Source organism: Cibotium barometz, chromosome 36 (assembly GCF_041138505.1).
Source record: "Cibotium barometz isolate CiBa-2024 chromosome 36, ASM4113850v1, whole genome shotgun sequence".
Classification (NCBI taxonomy): Eukaryota; Viridiplantae; Streptophyta; class Polypodiopsida; order Cyatheales; family Cibotiaceae; genus Cibotium; species Cibotium barometz.
In genome coordinates this window covers 20,357,368-20,379,795 of record NC_141081.1, presented here as the reverse complement: position 1 = coordinate 20,379,795, position 22,428 = coordinate 20,357,368, and the positions used below count along the sequence as shown (strand labels likewise).

General features: G+C 40.1%; 1 protein-coding gene across 2 annotated transcripts; it reads right to left on the bottom strand.

Moving 5' to 3' along the window:
- Positions 1 to 1,177: 1,177 nt before the first annotated feature.
- LOC147617594 (uncharacterized) lies at positions 1,178 to 5,243 on the bottom strand. Of its 2 annotated transcripts, none has more exons than XM_086775886.1 (3): positions 3,571 to 5,243; positions 2,117 to 3,298; positions 1,178 to 1,791 (listed from the first exon to the last, which is right to left on the bottom strand). In XM_086775886.1, exons 1-3 carry the CDS (start codon positions 5,207 to 5,209, stop codon positions 1,424 to 1,426), a joined length of 3,189 nt encoding a protein of 1,062 aa, XP_086632012.1. In that variant the 5' UTR covers positions 5,210 to 5,243; the 3' UTR covers positions 1,178 to 1,423. The 2 variants fall into 2 exon arrangements, with proteins under 2 accessions (XP_086632012.1, XP_086632011.1); XM_086775885.1 differs by having other exon boundaries at positions 1,179 to 1,809.
- Positions 5,244 to 22,428: the final 17,185 nt, after the last annotated feature.

The window sequence follows — 22,428 nt, the reverse complement described above, 5'->3', positions numbered from 1 at the left end:
TATTAATGTCCTCAATTGAGGATCATGTTTGTTAATCCAAAATAGGATTAACACCTATTCTTTTGTGGGATGTGAGAAATGACATCATAGGAGGAGTCAGAGTGCTTGGGTTTATTGGCCATGATAGCGGGGGTTGGGTAAGCAGGCAGGAAGCAATGAAAATTGGAGTGAAAAAACTGTAATCATTTGGCTAGGAGGCAAGAAGAAATGTGAGGGAAATGAATAGGGGTGGGCCCTTATGTAGATTTTCAATGGAGGGACGGTCGTGGATTCACAGAGGAACGGGCGTGGCTTCGCTAAGGAATGCCTGTGGCTACTTAGGCGAACGGCCGTGGATTCATGAGTGAATGGCTATGGCTTGATGAATGAATGGCTGTGGCTTGATGAATGAATGGCCTTGGCTTTGTGGAGCATGAGTGAATAGCCATGGCTTTTTCAGGAGAGAGAGAGAGAGAGAGAGAGAGAGAGAGATGGGCCTTCCCAAGGAAGATCTTTAAGATATAAAGAAGAATGTACTAAAAAGTAGAATCTATTAAATCACTAGCCCCTTCCATACCCAGGCCCCTTCCATACCCAGGCCTCTCCCTGATGACACCTTTTTATATAGAGACATAGATAGTTGTCCAATTTCCTATTTGTACAAAATTATACCCCACATAAATGGTTGATAAAAATATTTTTTCTTAGCCAATCAAAATAAGGATAAATGTTTAGTTCAATAGGTTTTCATAACTAAAATCTATGAAAAAATCATTCTTTAAAACAAGGACCATAAAAATCAATAGCATGTTTTCTTTGATTTTGGCTAGTAAAATACGCTATAGTGCCATTTTTGGGCATTATGAATAATTACCTCACAAGCAGGGTGAGAAAAAATGCTATTTTGTAGAATAAGGCCAAATGTGATAGAACATGGGTTTTTATTATATTTACTAGCAATAGTTGACCCTTTTTACAAAAGGATGGTCCTTAGGAGTCACACTCACCATAATCATTATGACAATAGGGTTGGCAAGGATGGAACATGGGTTTTTATTATATTTACTAGCAATAGTTGACCCTTTTTACAAAAGGATGGTCCTTAGGAGTCACACTCACCATAATCATTATGACAATAGGGTTGGCAAGGATGGAACAGTAACCCTTTTTACTAGCAATAGTTGACCCTTTTTACAAAAGGATGGTCCTTAGGAGTCACACTCACCATAATCATTATGACAATAGGGTTGGCAAGGATGGAGCAGTAACCCTTTTTACTAGCAATAGTTGACCCTTTTTACAAAGGATGGTCCTTAGAAGTCACACTCTCGATAATGATTATGACAATAGGGTTTGTCAAGGATGTAGCAATAACCATGGAACATAATTGTGCATTATTTGAAGGACAACATGAAAGAGCTACAAAAGGTGTAGGCTTATGATATTATTCATCTTGTGTAGAATTACGAGATGCATTAAGCTCTAATGCATTTGGCAAGATCAGGTTGGGATATTCATGAGAGTTTGCATTGTCATGACCCATCAAGATGCGACATACGTCAAGCATTGTGGGGCGGTCGATGGGTGAGTCTTGCGTGCACAAGAGCGCCACATGAACTAGTTGTGATGCAATGTTGGGTGAGAGATTTGGAGTGTTGAGAATGGTGAACACTTTGTCTGGGTAGGCAGATCTCACCCAAGACAAGAATGTGTGACCTTCCTCTAATATTTCATTGCATGTTGGTCTCTTACCGGTTAGGACTTCAAGCATCACCACTCCAAAGCTGTAAACATCTGCCTTGGTACTAGGATCTGGTTTGAACCCATATTCTGGAGATTAGAGACATGAAGGCAATCAATACATGGAGATAAACAACGAATTGAAGAGCAATGGCATGCTTGTCACGGCAAAAGAAGTGAAGGATCACAAGTGGCCATGCTAGAGGTGTCAGGAAATACACACAACATATTATTTAAAGGTAAGTGTCGGAGCGAGAGATAGCATGTGTATTAGACAAAGCCAAGACTTATCTTGACTCCCCCCCTCTTTATTATGTAATGAACCACCACCACCCACTCGAGACGACAGCAAAGCTGCCTCGATGAAGACCAATTAAAGAACATAGATTATACGTACCTGGAGCAATGTAGCCAACCGACCCTCTCAGCAAAATGGAGGCGGACTCTTGAAAGCTGCAGCCCTTAAGCACCTTTGCGATCCCGAAATCGGCTATGCGTGCCTCCAGATCTGCATCCAGCAGGATGTTTTCTGGCTTGATATCGCAATGCACAATGGAGCCCTCGGGATGGCGATGGTGTAGATACTCTAGTCCTTGTGCCACTCCGCGGAGTATTCTGAGCTTCTGCTCTCCGGAAAGCCGCTGATCATCTGCAAGCCTTGATCGACCATGAAGATACTTGTCTAGACTGCCGTTGGGCATGAGATCTAGAATGATAGCTTTCATGTCCAAGTTGAAGCAGCACCCCCACACTCTCAATACATTCTTGTGTCTCACTTTAGCCAATATTTTAACCTCTCTTCTGAAGGTGGCCTCGTCTGCCAAGGCCATGTCGTTGTTGAGCAATTTGACTGCCACTGCTTTTCCTCCTGCAAGAACAGCTCGGTAGACGGTGCCCACACTACCTTTGCCCAAAACATTCTCTTCACTAAAACATCCCGTTGCTTCTCTTAGCTCACCGGCCTTGACATTAATTAAATGCGCCCCTGCTACAAGAATGCTGCGTATGCGTCTCTGTAAGTCTTGCTCCTGGTTGCGCTTATTTTTGCGGTAACGGAAAGCGGCCATGAGCGCGAGGATCATTGTTGCACCCAGTACTGATCCCACCACGGCCACCACCACCCCAACTTCTGTAAATGTGGTCTTTCGGTTGGAATGTTTGATAGGACTTGAATCATTGGGAGAACTGGTATCACAGATTTGGTTCACAATTGGTCCACAAAGCCCAATGTTTCCTGTTAAATTTGTAACAGCAGTGTTATTGAAGGGTTCTGTATCGGGAACGAGCCCCGCGAACTCGTTGTAAGAAAGATCGAGCCCAATTAGATTCTGAAGCTTCCCCAAGCTGGGTGGTAAGTTGCCAGTGAGTCGGTTGCTTGACAGATTCAAACTGACCAATTGAGCACAACCGGTGATCAGGCTCGAAGGAATATTGCCGGAAAGGTTGTTGTTGGAGAGACTCAAATATTGCAGCTCAAAGAGTGATCCAAGCTCTGGTGGTATCGCACCACTTAGCAGGTTGTGGGAGAGATCTATGGCTAAAAACCCGGGAAGGGCTCCCAAACTAGCCGGAATGGCACCTGAGTGCAAATGCGAAACATCAGAACTCAATGACTTCTCGGTAGTTAGGCGTGCCAGGATAATTAGTTACCCCCTCCTGCAATTATACATATTGATCCCCTTTTATCGAACTCGCGTTAAACTTTTATCTTACACAACAAATTTAGGCTAAGTGGACGAACCAAACAATAATCCAGGTTTATTCTAGATCGGTCAACAATTTTACACTGAATCTGTGAATGTGAAGTATAAGTACCAGGAATTAAAGACTTTATATTGACAGAAACTTCACCTGAGAGATTGTTTGAGGAGAGGTATAGCAGCTGCATTTGGAGGGAGGTCAGAAAGACGTTGGGAATGCTCCCCTCGAACATATTGCCCTCCAGGCATACCTGTGTCAGAGCCTTGAGCGATCCTAGCGAACGAGGAAGGGCACCACTCAGAAGATTGTGCTTCAGGGAGATTTGTTGGAGGCTGCTGAAGCCGTCAAAGACATCCGGAACTTCCCCTTGGAAATAATTACCTCCCAGGTCCAGAGCGTATAGCCCTGTGAGGTTGGACAATCCTTTGATGAGAACTTGAACAGAGCCGGTGAGTTGGTTGACGCTGAGATCGAGGAATTGCAAAGCCGTCCAGTTTGCCAAGGCTGTTACTGGGACATTACCCTTCAATGAGTTGTTTGGCAAGGTAATCTCCGACAGACTACTGAGCATGCCTAGCTGAGATGGGATGTTGCCCGAGAGCATATTGTCTGACAGACAAAGTTGTTGTAGAGCTGAGCAGTTAGCCAAGGTGGCTGGTATATCACCCCTTAGATTATTCCGAGAAAGGACAAGATACCACAATTGATTCCGCATACCGAGCTCCCGTGGGATGCTGCCAGAGAGGTGATTATCGCCAAGACTAATCATTGTTAGAGCGGTGCAGTTTCCCAAGGTGGCAGGGATATCCCCCGTCAGTGTGTTTCCCCATAGAGAAAGGTTTTGGAGTGCATTCAGCATGCCAAGCTCGGGCGGGATACTGCCGGAGAGCCCATTCATCTGAAGATCAAGCTCTGCCAGGGCCGAGCAGTTTGCCAAGGTTGCTGGAACGCTCCCTGTCACTCGATTTTCCAAGAGGGAAAGCAACTCCAATCTTGTCAGCATGCCCAGATCGGATGGGATGCTGCCAGAGAGGTGATTATCGCCAAGACGAATCTTTGTTAGAGCGGTGCAGTTTCCCAAGGTGGCAGGGATATCCCCGGTCAGTGTGTTTCCCCATAGGGAAAGCAACTTCAATCTTGTCAGCATGCCCAGATTGGATGGGATGTTGCCAGACAGGTAATTCTGCCCGAAATCAATGACGTTCAAGTTAGAACAGTTTGCCAAGGTGGTTGGGATGACGCCCGTCAAGGCGTTCATACAAACATCAAGAATCGTCAGGCTCCTCAGAGTGCTGCCCCACTCGCCGGGAAGGCTTCCAGTGAGATTGTTGTGGGAGAGGTCGAGTATTTGCAGGTGCGTGCAGGTGGCGAGTTGGGGAGGAAGGCCACCGGAGAGGTTATTGGAGGAAAGGTTGAGGGTGCGGAGGAATCGGAGCTGAGCAAGCGAGGAGGCAGGGATGGAACCTTGGAGGGCCATGTTGGGCAAGAGAAGCTCAATCACGCGCCCATGCAGGCTACCACAAATGACACCACTCCATGGCGCCCTGCAGGAGGACGAAGAAGAAGAGTTGATCTTAGAACAGCTCAGGTTGGTCTCATGCCAGCTTGAGAGCTGATGCGACAAATCCAGGACACCATTCTTGAATTCCATCAGAATGCTTGCCTCCTCGGGTATTGGAATGCATGATCCAGCTCTCGCCGGCCTACCTTGCAGTAATATATTAGCTTTGCTACCAAGAAGAAGAAGAAGAAGAAGAAGAAGAAGAGCAGTTTCTTGAAGTAACCCCATCGAAGCATGAGATTAGCTGCTACCGGGGCTGCGATGCTCCTCATCTTGTTGAATTCTGAGAATAGTTCATATGGTTTTGCTTTTCTGTGCGTTCGTTTTCCATGACCTTGCCAGTCATGACTCAACTTTCTCTAGCCTTTCAACCTCAAACTTTCCATGGCCTCACAAGTACCTTTCTCTAGTCAAGAGTTAGGTAGTCAAGTCAAGTTTCCACCTAACTTTAGACCGTAATAACTAATACAAGATAAAGGAAGAGTCCTCACCCCTTTACCTGTGGAGAAAGGAGAGGAAGAATTTTTGAAAAGGAGAAAGGAAAAAAGAAGTCAAGTGTTTGGGGGTTTCTTTACCGCACGCCTAGATGCATTAGGGCTCACAATTAGTTGTCACCATCAAACCATTTACTTATGTAAGTATATGTGTCTATGTATAATAGGTATATGTATCTAAAACATAATATTGTTGATACTATATATTTACATATGTGTATGTGTGCGTGAGAGAGAGAGAGAGTGTCTAATAAGTAATAAATGTAGTCCATGATGCTCACAATTATTTTCTCTCAATTACCCTCTAAGACTTATACTTTCCCTTTTAAAACTAGATAAATCTAAATTTTCACTCAATTTTTCACAATAAATTTATGATTTTTTCACTCTAAACCTCAAAAAACAAATATGTTTGAGCTTTATCTCCATTCCATATCAATATTATAAACGCATATGATTTTTCAAACAAACTCTATATCAAAGATCTCCTCTAAAATGCATTTTTTAACCCCCACTTTACACATCATCTCTATTTCACAGATCCCGAGCCTCACATATAATTGCATATTAGGAATCTTCACAGAAAATAAAATAAAGTTTCTTTTTACCACATTCCATTATGATATATAAATCACAAGATATTTAATAAAACATAAATTTTAATTACGATTTTACAAGTCATTTTCTAAAGGTACATCATTTTCTAAATTTGAAATTTTAATTCTGAGTATATATTATGATTCAAAACAGAAAATAAATAAGAGTTCCTTTTTACTTCATTCCAAAATAATGCACCGTTTAAAAGATATTAACTCAAATATAATTTTTAATTACTATTTTTAATGGCCATTTTTCAAAGCAACACCATTCCCCAAATATCAAAACCATAATGGTATTACAAATGTGGATTCCTTTCAAAAAAAACAATAACATTCCCTTTTTACTTTACTCCCATCCCATGCACCATTTGTGAGATATTAAATAAAACATAATTCCGTAAAACCGTGATAAACCGCAAAGGAAAGTTAATTTTCTACAAAATAGGCATTTCTTACTCAAAACAGGTCATGTATCACACCAAATCCAACGGAAATATATCAATGAACATTTTTCCAATTCATCACAGAGTCATTTAACGCACCCATTTGAAGATATTAATTAAAATATAAAAGTATAATTAATAATTAATTAAAATGGCATAATTAGTATTAATCAAGTAATTAGAGAGTTAATCCATAGAATCAAATGTTAATTAACCTGTAGATTGCATCTACCTTGTTAATCAGAAGCCTGGAAATCCTCTTTGATCAATATTGTTTCTATTTTGTTCAAACCAATAATTATATAATTTTTTAAATTTTCTCCACTTTGCTGCTACGCTTCAACGCTAGGCTCCATTTTGCTTTGTTTACTCCTCATAAACAGCCCATGTATATCACTAATAATCCTTCCACTCTCTCCATTTAATTAACACCTAGTCTCTTCCACCATCAAACGACGCCAGCCAAGAAGCAACGAATAGCATTCGGCGTGCAGAAGCTGCGTGTTTTTTTTTTCCCCTTTTTTTCTCTACGTTGATTTCATAACTACCTTAGGCTTCCATTTTTTTTACCTCCACCGTTGGATATTGGCACCTTGGATGGATGCCACTTGTCACCTACATCAGAATTGCTTTCATCTTAGTCTGATGCAGAGACATCAGAGTTATCCTTAAGTACCTTGCCGAGCTTGATGGGGTATCACTGGTGGAGATAGTGCGCGGGTGTGGCATAGTCTTTGGCATCCTCTTGGATCTTTGCTTTCCCCTTATCCTAGAGAGTGCTATTGGTGGCAACAGGTGGGGCTAACTTTGGCCCCCCATTGTTTGGGAGCAGGAAGGGTGTACGTTGGTAGTCGTGGGTAACCAGATTTGCTGATTACCTTTATAGAACTTTTGGGCCGTGAGGAGGTGTTTAGGTACGTACTTGTAAGTAGTTGTGGTGTGAGGATGAGGTGGGTTGTGGCGAGTGTTGTGTGGCGGAGAGGGTCTTCACCAAAGGTTCTCCCTGACCTTAATGGCTTCTGGTTGCCTCATCGGAGGTCGACGTGAGCTTCACGCAATATGAGGAGGTATAGGAGATTTTGGGTTTGCTAAAGCTTTGGGTTTTTCCAAGGTTTGAAGGGAAATGTTGGATCTTCAAAAAATCCATAGGGTGTTAACACTCTCATAATAGCCCTGGGCAATGAGGATCTTCTTGGGCCCCCAACAATGAGAATCAGTGTGGGTTGGGTGGAACGGTGGCGAGCTAGTATCCATTGGGAGTTAGTGGTGTTAGTAGTGTTAGTGGTGTTGGTGGGCTCCGTTTTGGTGAGGTTTGACTTGCCGCAAAGCTGGGTGTGCAGATGGGACTCCTTGAGTGGATGGGGTATCTTTGTGAAAGAGAGGCCTCTTTTTGGGTGGTATGTTTCTATGTTTGTTTTGGTAAGTAGGGGGTTGTGGTTGATGAAGAGGATTGGTCCCTTGGTGGAGGTCAGATTGGCAGCTCTGGCTCTTTGTCTATCATAGGGATAGTAACTTGCATGGAGGCTAGTTGTAGTGTAGCCGTCCTTGCCTCCCAATCAATATGACACCCATCCATCATCATCCCAGAAGGATTTCTTCTTACATTGTTCCTACAAGCATGACATAGAACTTGCCTTCCAAGGGGTTATTTCCAATGTGAAATAGAATGGTAACAACACCTAAGTATTGAACAGAATGCGAAGCAACAATAGTGATGATGGCTGGGTTGGGTAGTAAGGTTGGCCTCCCAAGAGAGTGCCATACATGTGTCATAGACATTTAATTATGGTTAGCACCCGTATTATCAACAAGTGCTAGTTTTTGTGTAAAACTTGTCGGAGTGGTCATTCCTAAGGTTTAACTTCCTAGTCCTCTTCCCTTAAGGTCAACTTGGGAAATATTTACTATGATTTGTTGGCCTCTAAGTTTCTCTTACCATTCCTTGGCTTCTTGTTGTGCTGGTTTTTTTTTCAACTCATTGTGTTTACGTTTCTCCTCTTTTTTGAGGTGTATTTCCCTTAAGGCATTCTGTGTGAGTTGCAGTTCGCTACCATTGAAACAATTGGCCATTTTGACAAGAGTTTCAATGTGCACTATGCCTAGTCCTCTTTACTTAAGTTTTTTCTTGTGGTTTTTAGTGTTGTAAAGGAGGACCATACCCCCCTTGTTCATCTTCTTGTCCTTGAGCTAGTCATTTAACCATTGCTTGCACCATAGTTTTTTGACAAACATTCCATACCCAGCCCTTAAACACGTTTCATCAAGTTTCTCCAGCTCGAAGAGTCGATCACCTATCTAGGACATTGCCAGTGAGCCTTTCGTGTATGGTGACCCTTAAGCTTGGCACCAAGAATTCCATAGGTATAACCGCTTCAATTTCGTATGTTAAGCTGAAGGGTGTCATGTTAATGGCCACTTTATATGCGGTGCAATAAGTCTAGAGTGTAGTCGGCCGACAACTTTTATTCCTAGTCATTATACGACTCACCTCTACAATCTTGGTCAAGATAGCGCATAGGGTCTTGTTTGTGCTTTTTGCTTAGCCATTGGATTAAAGGTAATAGGGTGAAGATTTTCGGTACATGAGCAAGAATTCTTGTAGTAAGAATTGTATTACTTCATTAATGAAGTGGGTGCATGACATATATGTATTACTTCATATATATGTCACTAACAAGCTCAAGAGGGCACCCAAAGTGAGTGATCACACTCTTGTAAAGGAATTTGGCCGTGGACTTGGGTGTTGGATTTTCTTGTGGCCCTAGCTTTAACCCATTTTGTGCAATAATCCATAGGGGATGCTATGATGTACGAGGCTTGGGTGTGTCGGGCAGCCGGACTAATGGGTCCCACAAAATTGATGCCCCGTTTCTCAAATAGTTGTAAGGACATTACATGGTTTAGGGGCATTCTGTCCATATTATGTGGAATTGTGTTTGTTGGCATTCATCGCATCTTTTGACATATTCAGTAGCATCTCCAAACAAGGTTGGCTCCACTACAGGCCTGCCAGTAGGATCTTTTGATTAGTGGTATCTAGCTGTGAAGTGTCTACTTACGACTCTAGAGTGGGCTTGCTCCAAAATTGAGATGTATTCGTATTGTTGATGCTACAATGTCTAGATCTTACATGTGGCAATTTATCGAAGTCTTGAAGTTGGTTGGCAATATGCAAATCACGACAGATCATTCAAGTGAATTTAAGTAATATTGGCAATGGGTTGCACTGTAATGAGGGTAATCCAACAGAAATGGCTGACATGGTCATGGAAAGATCTAACTTAATGGACTTGGTGGGTTTATTCTTATTTGGGTGTTACTATGTCCCATGTATCATACTTGCGATCGTGCTATTCGAATAGTGAAGTTGATGATGTCAATTTGCCTTGAATATAATGCCAAGTGAACTCAAGGAATATTTCAGTGCAGATTCAGTTCTTAATGTAGAGCAAAACTCATTCCTTTACTCCACTGAGTTTCTTAATTCTTTGAAGCTAGGAGGTGGGTATTCACCACATTGTTTGGCCTTAAAGCTTGATGCCCCTTTTATACTACTTTGTAACACAGATCCAAAGCGTGGCCTTTGTAATGGCACCAGTTTAATATGCAAGGCATTTCACTCAAAGGTCTTAGAGGCAGAAATTGTCATAGGCACCAAGGTAGGTGACATGGAATTTATTCCAAGGATCACTTTTATTGTCACAAAAAGTCAACTTCCCTTCACCATGAGAAGAAGATAATTTCCATTGCAGATTGCTTTTAGAATGACTATAAATAAAGCGCAAGGCTAGTCTTTGGGCATCTTGGGTTTGTACTTGGTCTCATCGGTATTTACGAGAAGTTGTATGTGGCATTGTCACGAGCTCGCTCTCCTAATGCCGTGAAGGTACTGCTTCAGGATAATAAATGCAACTCTTGAGAGCCATATGTGCATGACAAGTAACATTGTGTATAGAGAAATTCTACAGGCTTGAAAGCAAGTCATTGTTTTTTGTTTCTATAATAGATAATTCGTATTCCGCTTATAAATTGTTTGTGATGTTTTTGTCTTGGTAGATACGTCCGAAGTCATTTTTACTTTGGACACGTCTCAAGGAAACATTCAAGGTTTAGTAATATTCTTACAAGCTATATATTAGGCCTTTATTTACTATATTGAAGCAATCTTTGCATTCAATTCTATCATGTTTTATAGATCCACCACTATATGGATGGCTCCTTTTCTAGAACTCGCATAGGCGGTATTCTAATTGATGCCTTTGTTGACGAGTTAGTATAGAGCTTGGTTTTTATTACTATACAAGTGGCTTTGAGGAATGGTTGTGCATTACTTTTTTGTTATACTTCTGTGTGTAGGGTTTTGCCAGTTTTGATGCAAATCAACTATGTGTTAAAGTTGTTAGTGAATGTATTGAGGTTTTTGGTATGGCTATTCCTGATGATTTTTGTGGAGTATATCTGTATCGAAAAGAATCAGTTGATACTTTGCGTCTTTCTTGGGCTACTCCATTCCTCGAATTGAGAATTAGGTTTTTCATACCTCTATAGTGACGTATGGTATGCGTTATGAGTATTATGTTGATACGCATCATATACCATCTTTGGCTTCCTCTATTCTGCAAGGTATAATATATATACTTTTATAGTATAATTGCGCACATACATGGTTGATGTGTTATTGTTGCATATTTATAGACATAAGAGTAATGTCAGCAGAACAGCAGCAACTTTCAATATGGGGATGTCATGGATGCAAATTAGGAAAATTCTAGGTAAATAACATTTTTCTTATTATTATTTTTACATTTTGTTTATCCCACATGACATACCTTCATTTTGTATAGCACCATCATTTTGGTTTGCACTTGATGGGCCTTACTTTTCTGTGTATGATGCAATAAATGCCTATCAGGATGGGTAAGCAATTTGTACTTTCCTCACTATCTGTTTTCTTACTAAAATAGAAGTTTGAGAACTGTGTTTTAATTTACTTTTGAATTTATTGAATTTAGGGATCTACCATCGGGAGATATCTTCATATTACAAATATATGAGGATTCTTTAGAGACGCACGGTATCTCTATCCCTGAGATGCCACAAGCTGTTTATCTCTTTTGAAAATGTGGTAGATTCTCCTACTTGAAAAGTGTCAAATGTTTCTAGGATATCATGTTCTAAAAGGATGGATACAATACTATAAGAGGACAAATTCCTATTGTTATTTTTTTTTCATGCCACCCCTAAGACACCAACTTATTATTATGGTGGTAAGTTACTATCTTTACGTGTTAATGTACTCTTTTTATAATTTTAATTTCTCCTGATTGAATATACTTTTTTTAAAAGGTCATATGCCACAATAGATTGGGGATATCTGCTCAATATGAATTAGGATATGCCCCTTGCAAAAATTTTTGGTGATTAGATTTTTGATTAGGAAATTTACACTTCCAATTATCAACACTTACTATTCTCAAATTCCCAAAAGCCATGGTTGCACTTTTTTTTTTGTGTAAAAGTGATGAGCTGCCAAATATTCATGGTGATTATTAAAATCATTAGCATTCTATTTGTCTTTGTCTGTCTAACTCACACTTGCACTCTTGAACGTACATACCATTGCACTTACTTTATGTGTGTAAAAACACATAAATTGAACGCGATATATGTGCCATTCCAAACAATGCCGCAACATTGCATGGGTCCCATGCTAGTATAGCTTATTGATGTAGTGAGTGCATGCATGAAAAGCCAAGATGGAAAAAATAGAGAGATGTTTGGGTATGTTTATGCCACATTTGTAAGGGGGTCAAAAGATAAGGAGAAGACCTTCTTATATATACAAGTGCCTTGTCTATGGGTGAGAAGATGATATGGTGGAGTAGTAAGTATTCCCTACTAGTACCAAATTTTCACCCATTGAACTACTTATATTCATTCGAGGATCTATTCATGGCTTGGTTGCTTCACTATGTTTTAGTCTCGGAGGTCCCCTCCCTCTATCAGCCTCTTATTTGGGTGCTCCTTGTTTTTTTGATGGGATGATGTTACTATAGGTAGCTAGAGGTAGCGTCGGGCACTTGAACAAGAAGGTCACCTTAGGGGTTGCTCTCACATTGAGCCCAAGAGGGGCTAGTTGAGCAAGGCTTATAGCTCACGAGTTGGTCATGATCCAACCACTAGTGGGAGATCGAGATCCTTTCAGGGCTTGGGCCTATGGAGGGTGGCGAGGAACCCTCACATCCTAGGAAGTGGGATTGTCCTTGTTAGCAGGTGTGGATGGGTGGCCCTAATGTGTCAGGGGTTTCCGCCTTTTTGTTGGTAGAATTATCTCACTAGGGTGGTATTATTATTGTTGTTTTGCCATACTTAGCAATTTTGTGAGGGATGCCTACTATTGATACAATGTTTGTTATGAGAACCCCCTTGTTATGGAATGATTACTATGTGTGATAAAAATGCATCTCGATTGTTGAGTCTCAATTGGGTGGCACTGCATCTGGCGGGCACCCAAAGTCTTAGTATATTAAGGTGGTACTATTTGTAAAGGTTTTCTTTTGATTAATACCAGATACATTTACTAGTTACCCAATAAATGTATCTGCCTCATTGACATGACAACAAGACCATGCGATTGGTTACCCAGTCTTTTTGCCTACTTCAAATTTGCGAGAGGCTTGGCCTTATTTTGAGGCCTCATGTTTTAAAGCAACTTCCTTCTCATACCCTCCACACTGAGGATGAAGAAAAAAAGGTGGCCCTAAAGCAACAAACCATTTCGAAACAGCGACTCAAGGAGTGGATCCCTCCTCTCCATCAATGCCCCTCTGCTGATCACCTATAGCTAAGGCCCGTGTTGGCCATTTTTTTCCTCAAGAATAAATGAATATGACCCAATATTTCCTACATCTTTTGCTTTCAGCTTGTGAGTTTTACGAGGTCTTGCTTTGCCTACAAGCACAAAGTTTTGTCATAAACATCTCAACTCAAAAATATTCTTTTTGTTCTTCCTTGCACGCGAATAGAATTCGTAGACTATGAATGTCTTGCACGTGAAGAAGAAGGATGAAGTGACTGGGCGAATGTGTGGAGGATCTATTTAAGGAGTTTGTTCAGACTCTCCATCCCTCTTTGCGGGGGTACGATCCAAGAGACGGACATGAGTGTTTGTGTATTGCCATGAACACTACATATATGAGAAGAGACAGCTCATTGATTTCACAGTAGAAGAATTGAGGGATGTAGATTCACCATCAAGCGCAAGAGAGTGAGTGTAAGTTTTGTCAAGTTTTTGAAACCCTTCCTCAACACAGGGAGTAAAGCACGAGATGATGTTGCCATATCTAAGCTTTGTTGGAGAACTACATGCAGGATTACATAGCGACATAGCTCAATTCTAGAAGAAACATCCATAATCCCAAAAGGAAAGTGAACATACCTTTGCCATTATGCGATGGTTCCCTAGATAAGGATGTCAAGTAGTACTTCAAACAGTCCGGCGTGGTTGAAACCTATAGGGTCACCTTGGGTGGAGGTTTAGAGATATTCATAAAGCCCTTCTTCCTTCTTAAGGCAACCAAACATCTTTGCCTTGGGTGCATTTCCAAATGCAAGAAAGTCAACTTTTGGACTGGATTTCAATCATTTCATGATAGAGAAGTGGATGGAGATACTTGAAATAGTAAAAATGGAGATCATTGAAAGCACATCTTGGTGATGCAAATAATATAATAGCTAACTATCTTGGGATGATGGAGTTGTTCCACCATTTCAACATGTGCTATTATCACTTGCTTGAGGTTTCACCCACAAGAAGATGGTTGCCTTAGCAAGATAGTCTCCAAGCTACTCAAATTTTGGCTTTGAGATTCTTGTATGCTGCAATCTTTTAGCCCAATTCATGTGGTTTTATGCTGACTTTCTTGTGGCCTTGGAAGCAAAAAGGCCTAGTTTGTGCAGCATATCCATCTCAAACATGTGATCCAAGTGATTTGGTCTACTCTAGGAATTCCACTTGAGAAGAGGCTTATGATCGCTTGGTTCATAGATAAAGCTAATGCTACAAGAGGGAGCTTTCCAGATGCCTTGGTTGAGGTAGTAACTTGGTTTCAAGAAATTCTCTCAGAGTATGTAAGTGCATTGGATAGTTTGCACAAAGTGAAAAGCTTTACTTTCCCTATTATGTCAATTGGGACAACAAGTATTTCTGCAAGTATTTTAAAGCTTACCAATACAGGAAAAATAATGGTATTTGTTGTCCCTCTCAAGCCTTTGAGGTTTCAAGAAACAAAGGACATTGTCTTGGGTTTTGATGCACAGATTGGGTTAGCAAGCAGCTTGCAATGGATGAAGAAATGCCAAATACTCTTGAACTAATTGTGAGATTTTGTGGGGGAATACCTTAAATGCTTGCATTGGCATTGCAAACACTCTTAGATGAAAGCCCGTCAAGGTCCCCTTAGGGTTTTCTCATGAGTTTGAGGTAGCAACAAAAATGAAGCCAAAGTCAAGTAGTTGCTCTTTTAAGAAGACTATTGGGATGAGTGAGCCGAACATATTACTTCTTGGGCTACTTACTGCCTTTCACTCACAGCCCACCCACCACTGTCCACTCACTCACCTCACTCACACAGAGTGATAGACCAAACTCCACATGAGAGCGTAACACTGTATATTTAGATACCGAAAGGAATGATACAAGAGAGACTCTGCTCCAACAGCAGAGAATGTGCTACAATGTATGTCCTACAAGAGAGTGTCTCTCCCTCCTTTGAGAGAGTGCTCCCCTTACCTCCTCCTTGGGTGTCCTCCTCCTCGAAGTCCCAACCCTCATCATGTAGTGTAGAGGGAAGATCTAGAGAGAAAATCTCCCGTCGTCTCGGGAAAAGGAATATGGTGCTCAAGAGGATCTCGCCCTGCCTTGGGAAGGGAGAGGGGTGTTGCCTCTATGAGTGCCATTGGAGTTGGCCATGCACGTCAGAGATGTCAGAGGACATCGAAGCCATTAGAGGGCACCAACAGTTGGAGGCGGTCGGAGCGGTCAGAGATGCTAGAGGTGAAGGTGGGATGCTCTTAGTGGAGTGTGGAGGACCTGGCTTCCTATACACAAGTGCTCATATATATATATATGTTTGGCTCTCTTCTCAATTTTTGGTGCGCTACCTAGTTTTGATATAAATACACCTTGCCCTTATTAAAAAAAAATATTTTTAGAATAATAGACATGCACAAAGAGAGAAAAAGGTAGAGAGAAGGAGAAAACAAAATATAGAAAAAGAAAGTGTGTTGATGAGAGAGAAAAACTAGTGAGGGAAAAAAGGAAATCTTAAAAAAGCTATAGAAACCCTAAGCTCAAAGGCACGCGAATAGAATTCACAGATTGTGAATGTCTTGCAAAGAGGAAGAAGAAGGATGAAGCGATGGAAAAATGTGAGAGAGAGAGTGTGGAGAATCTATTTGAGGAGTTTGTTTAAACTTTTCATCCCTCTTTGCAGGGTATGATTCAAGAGACAAATATGAGTGTTTGCGTATTGCATGAACACTGCATATATGATTTCATAGAACTCTCTCGGTTTCCTAGGGTATCTAGTAGAAGTGGCATTGGGAGCCCAATTTGTGTTTTTGGTCGGCCACTTGGCAAGAGTATAAAGGACAAGTAGTGTAGTGTGTAACCTCATTCCATGTTATCTCTTATCAAAGTTCTCTCTACACTCTTGCTTGTCCTGGAGCTCATGTCTTTGTACAAGCTTGGTGGATTAATGGAAGCTCTCTTTGACTCATCTCTTTGACCTTATCTATTGTCTATGTTTGTTTCTTTGTCAATAGTGAATGCATGCCATTCTTGTTTGTATGCTAGTTTATGTGCTTGCTTCGCATAGAGAGCTAAGAGTGGTTGCATGATCACTAGCTTGCTTCAATAAGGATAAGAACTTGTATGCATTATTAGCAAAGAACTCACAAGCATGGGCACGGTACATTAAGAGGAGCTTGTGATTCTCCATAGCCTTGCTTTCTCCATAGTCCACGTGAGTGAGAGGGTTAAGAGGGATTTTGGATTCTCACAACACTGTCATCTTCTTAATTATTCAATACTCTCTGTCAAAGGGTGATTTCATGCCCTAGACAAACTCACCACTAGCTCCTCATGAAAAATATAACAAGAGTTAAGCGAGATGTTAAAAGATGCAAGTTCACACCATCTAAGGTTTGAAAAAGCCTTGGAAATACACCACCTGTTTGGTGAAAGAATTCCTACATCAAAGGAAGAATTTTAGGTCATCGTTTTCTCAAAAGACAATTGTACAGAGCTAATAGGTGTAATTTACCTAACTGGATTGGCAACAAGATTATGGAGATGAAGCTGAAATCACGACCTGTCTATCTACGCAGCAACAAGCTGTTCACCTATCGAGATCATTTTAAAAGCCCTTCTCGTATGTAGCTACAAATAGTGAACAAGAGTAAACAAGAGTAAATAAGAAGTGTACAAGAAGCCACCTACTGAGTGTGTAGACAATTGTACAGAGCTGTTGTTCTTTGTACTTTTGCATACATTAGCTACTGAATATGGTCTTTGTCTTGTTTTGGGTCCTTGTTGCAGTATAGTACATCTACATTGTTTATGATCCATAGATGGGGGATGGATCCACATGTCTACTTATCGGATAGTACGCCTCTATTTGAGCCCCTTACATTAGAGTCCATTGCATACCATCATTTTCCACCTACAGGTGGGCTAGGGGACTTGATAGTGTTGAGTGGTGTGGGAGCATGGAGATAAGCCATACATTCATGGCTTTCTATTTGGAGCTATTGTGCCATTGTAGTGCTATAGCAGTGGAGCTGGGTTGTTGCAACACAACCCCATCTTGAGGGCATGCATCCAATGGAGCATAAGTGACTAGCTAGTAACTATGTTTTCATTGCTGCTTGGTATCTGGATCCTTGTGCCTTCTATGAATGGAATATTGCTTTAATTAAGTAAATGGAATCTCAACCTTTTTTGTGCCAAAATGACGTGATCTTGTGCAAAAGTGTTTCCATTACTTGTGCCTACACGTGCATCAAAACAATGTATGTTCAACAATATTGCAAAGTTTTGTTAACTCTTTCCAATCTAGATTCTCTCCGAATCTATCCTTCGATAAAATAAAAAATATTTCCCATGCTGCCAATATACCAAGGCCTCTCTATGCTACTTCCATGAATTGCTCATTTCAATAGACATTGTAGATGGCATTGTATTTTCTTTTTGGGATTGTATTGACGGGATTTACTTGTTCCTATCCTACTCGCTCGTTGTTTGGTATACCTCTCCTAGGACCATAATAGGTGCTATCTTCATCTCTTAGCGAAACTACCTACTGCAGACTATTCTCAAGAAGTTTGGTGTGGAGACCTGTAAGCGAGTGTCTACACTAACTGAAGCTGACAAAAGATGCAACAAGATATCCTTTTGATACTACTTTGTATAGGCAACTCATTGTTCTCTCATTTATTTGACTATCATTAGGCCTGATCTCTATTTTGCAGTAAATAACCTTGCTCAGTTTATGCAGAACCCCAAATTATTTCATTGGACTGTAGCCAAAAGAGTGCTTAGATACTTGAAAGACACTTAGCATTGGGGTATCTTATATGCAAGTGACACACTAAGTCTACATGGATTTACTATGCAGCTTGTCTGATGGACAGAAGAAGCATCAATGGAAATGCATTTTTCTTGGTGTAGAAGCCATTTCGTGGTGTTCTAAGAAGCAGAATACAATTAGGGTTTTCTTTATAGAAGCAGAATACAATTAGGCTTTCTTTTATAGAATTAGAATACAGACAGCTATTTCATGGTGTTCTAAGAAGCAAAATACAGTCAGCATTTCCTTTGTAGAGGCTGAATACAAGGCTTTAACCACCTTAGCTTGTGAAGCTATCTGGTCAAAATGATGCTTGCAAGAACTTATTTTTTATGGAGTTGATGGTCCTACACCTATTCTTTGTCATAACATATTAGCTAAATCCTTAGCCAAAAATCCAATCATGTATCAAAGAACCAAGCATATTTAAGTCAAAGAACATTTCATGCGGGAGAAGTTACACTCAGGTGACACAGTGTTGTAGCATTGCACTACCAAAGAGAATGTTACAGACAATTTCACAAATCCCTAGGAAAAGAGCTATTTTTCAAGCATAGATAAGGCCTTAGCATGATGAAGCTTCCCTTAAGGGAAGGTGTTTGAAGAGTAAGGGAGGCTCCATAGTTTCTCCATGCTTGGAGCAAGGGAAGGCTCAATAGTCTTTCACAAAATAAACATGCTTTAGATTTTTTAATTTTTCATTTTATAGGTCTGAGTCAACTATTTGAGTTATGCTAAAGTCTGAGTCAACTATTTTATAGGTCTGAGTCAACTATTTGAGTTATGCTAAAGTCAGCTTCCAACTTGCGCAGTTTGTCAAAGTTGATTTTTTGAATCAATTGGTCGAATCAGCTAACTGAATCAGCTAACTGAGTTAGCTAAACTAGGTGACTTAATCAGTTTGTAGTCAACTATTTAACAAAGGTCCAGAGATGTTGTTGACCTTGAGGGAAGGTGTTAAAAGATGCAAGTTCACACCATCTAAGGTTTGCAAAGCCTTGGAAATATGCTACCTATTTGGTGAAAGAATTCCTACATCAAAGGAAGAATTGCAGGTCGTCATCTTCTTAGAAGACAATTCTACAGAACTAACCGGCACAATTTAGCTAACTAGATCGGCAACAAGATTATGGAGATAAAGCTAAAATCACAACTTGTCTATCTATGGTGATGAGCTGTTCACCTATTAGGATCATTATAAAATCTCATCTCATATGTAACTGCAGATGGTGAACAAAAGTAAACAAGAAGATACAAGAAGTTGCATGTTGAGTGTGTAGCCTAGCCTAACACTCACAACATTGTACTGATTGTAATATCTGAGCTGATTGATCTCCTTAGCATTAGGATAGGGTTTTGGGGATTAGCCCTTCCATATTAGAGTCACAATCTATCATTTGTTGTATCCCCATCTGATTCAGTAATATAAACAGTGCTGCTTCGGTTTCAACTTGTTCATTTAGTTTTATTGTTGGTTGTTATGTCACATTTTCCTTGTCCCCACCATTTTGACAACATTTGAGTGTAGTACAGTATCGCTCTGCAAAAAATATAGTAGTTTGTGTAGGACAAAACATAGTGCTGTTTCTGGTAAATTTGTGTGTCTAGCAAGATGTCAAATGATGGCATAAACTAGATTGTTGCTGAGAAGCTTGACAAGAACAACTTCCATGCTTGGAGGTCCAGGTTGACAAATTTCCTGATGGGACTACATAGAAGGTGAGCATGAAGAGGCACCAGAGATACCGGAGATCAATCCGACTGCTACAGATGTGAAAGAGTTCAAGGATTGGAACCAAGGAGCCAGAAAAGTTATGTATTGGCTCTCTATTTGTATACAAGACACTATGATTGGGCACATACAAGATGCCAAGTCCCCTAAGGAGGCGTGGGACTCCTTGGTAAAACTCTATGAAACGAATACCAAGGCACGAAAGATACAGTTGAAGAATGAACTTCATATTGTGGAGAAAAAGAGTATGTCTGTGAATGACTATGCATTAAAGATCAAGGGTATTGTGGAATCCCTTGCATCTATTGGTGTTTCAGTAGATGATGATGATAAGGTGGAAGTCTGTCTACGTGGTCTCGGGCGACAATACAAGGCATTCAAGACGTCTATTCAGACTCGGAAAAACATTCCCAATTTCATAGATTTGGTGTCTATGTTGATTATAGAAGAGAAGAGCTTGGGTGAAGACCAACAGTCTTCACAAAACAAAAATAGTTCAGAGCAACATGCCTTCTACACAAGTTCAGGAAGAGGACAAGGTAGAGGAGGTCGTGGACATGGCCAAGGAGGTGGCCGAACAGGTAATTAGAATTATGGCCAGCAGCAGCAACAACAATAGTCCTAGAATTCACAACAACAACAACAACACATAGGTGGAAGAGGCCAATTCAGAGGTAGGGGGAGTCAAAGAGGTCATGGAAATTGGCAAAGGCAGTATAATGATACACATGGATGCTTTTATTGTGGTAAGGCTGGACATGTGCAGGCAGATTGTTATAAGAAGCAGGCTAACATGCAAAAGTAGGCTGACATGCAAAATGGGAAATTGCAGCAAAACAACTATGCATCCTCCAGCAGAAACAATGAGGATAATGAAAGGTTGTTTGTTATGCAGCATGTCGTTAATGCCATGTCTGAAAATGTTGAAGTAGCACATAAAGATGATGTATGGTATGTTGATTCTCAGGTGCTTCGAACCACATGATAAGTCATGGGGAGTGGTTTAAGGAGATAAAAAACCTTGAAAGACCAGGTTTCGAACATAACAAAGAATCTGGTTTCAGTTGGCCAAATGATTAAGCAGGGTTTGCAGATTTGGTTTAACCCTGATGGTTGTTATGTTGAAGACTTTTGTAAGATTCCTCCCCAGCCTCTCAAGATGTCTAGCATCTTCCCTGTAGTCAAATCCCTCTTCAGAAATATCAAAGATCTTATTTCTACCTGGCCTAGAGAGAGAAAATATTTTAGAGAGAGATTATTTAGATTTTGAATATTTTTGGATAGAAACATTTCTCATCCTATTAATATAAGTTCCCCTGAAACAGAAGTTCAAAAAGATTTCCAGAAGGTGCATTAGAAATCAAGTATAATCTGCTCAAGAGGCATTATCCTGAGGGTCAAGATTTTTTTGAAATTTTAAATTAAGGTTCCTATGGGCCAATAAGATCAATCCATGTGTGGGGAGGAGATAAATCTAATTTGTAAAAGAAATTACCCAAAAATGAGTAAATGCTCACATAAGATGAAGAGTTGACTATGTACGAGGGTTATTAGTAAAAAACTATGAGTATTACTAAAAAAAGAGAGATATTTTGGGTATAATCATTCCATTTTGACACATATGTAAGGAAGGGGAGTCCCTTCAAGGAGGTGCATACTTCACATGCTTGAATGAATTTTAAACTCAAAAATAATGTGATATTTTTATCTCTCCTCTCTCTTGGATCAAACCGAATCAAAACCGAATAAAAAAGGAACCAAACTAGGTCCAAATCTAGTCCAAATTCAACCAAACTGAAATCTAGAAAATTCTAGAAATCAGTTGGTCTTGGTTAGAGTCTCCCTCTCCTATAAATAGAATCTGAGTCTTTGTAAAAAAAATAGGAGAATTATACTATGCCAAAATTATGCTGAAATAAGGCTAATTTTTACTATTCTCTAAAATTCTCTCCAAATTGAAGAAATTGGAGCTTCCCTCTTTCTTCAATCTCCATTGGTGACTCCATCAGCACACCAAACCAATTGATTGGTTGGGGGCCTCTACCGTGAACAAAGAATCAAGCAATTTGTAAGGTAAATGGTGAATTTTGATCTTTTCTATAAATTCTCAATGTTTCTCTCTTCTCAACCCCTCTCAAGCTTGAGAAGCTTAATTGGAATGGTTTTTGAATGCTATTGAAGTTAATTGATGAATGGTAGTAAAGAATTACATAAATTTCCATTTATGCTTAATTTTAATGATTTTTATGTAATTTCTCTCTCTCACTCAAAGAATGGTCATTCTCATGACCTATTCTCAATCCAAATGAAGCTTTTCATAAAGCTTTTCCTTAATCCAAGATTAATCTATGCTTGAGGCCAAATTAATGGCTTTTTCTATGCTTTTAGTTTATGTATTTCATGAATATTGATGATTCAATCCATTATGGGTTAATGATCCAATTAGGGATCATTCTAATCATTTTCTTAATGATAAGCTTTATCCTTTAAAATAATTGAGATTTATCAGTCATAGCAGAGCGGAGCTATGGTAAAATTTCTGTAAAAAT

Coding starts and splice junctions, on each gene's coding strand:
- LOC147617594 (XM_086775885.1), bottom strand. CDS start 5,209: ATGGGGTTACTTCAAGAAACTGCTCTTCTTCTTCTTCTTCTTCTTCTT. Junction 3,299..3,570: donor CTCCTCAAACAATCTCTCAG/GTGAAGTTTCTG, acceptor ATTTGCACTCAG/GTGCCATTCCGGCTAGTTTG. Junction 1,810..2,116: donor GGTTGGCTACATTGCTCCAG/GTACGTATAATC, acceptor TCTAATCTCCAG/AATATGGGTTCAAACCAGAT.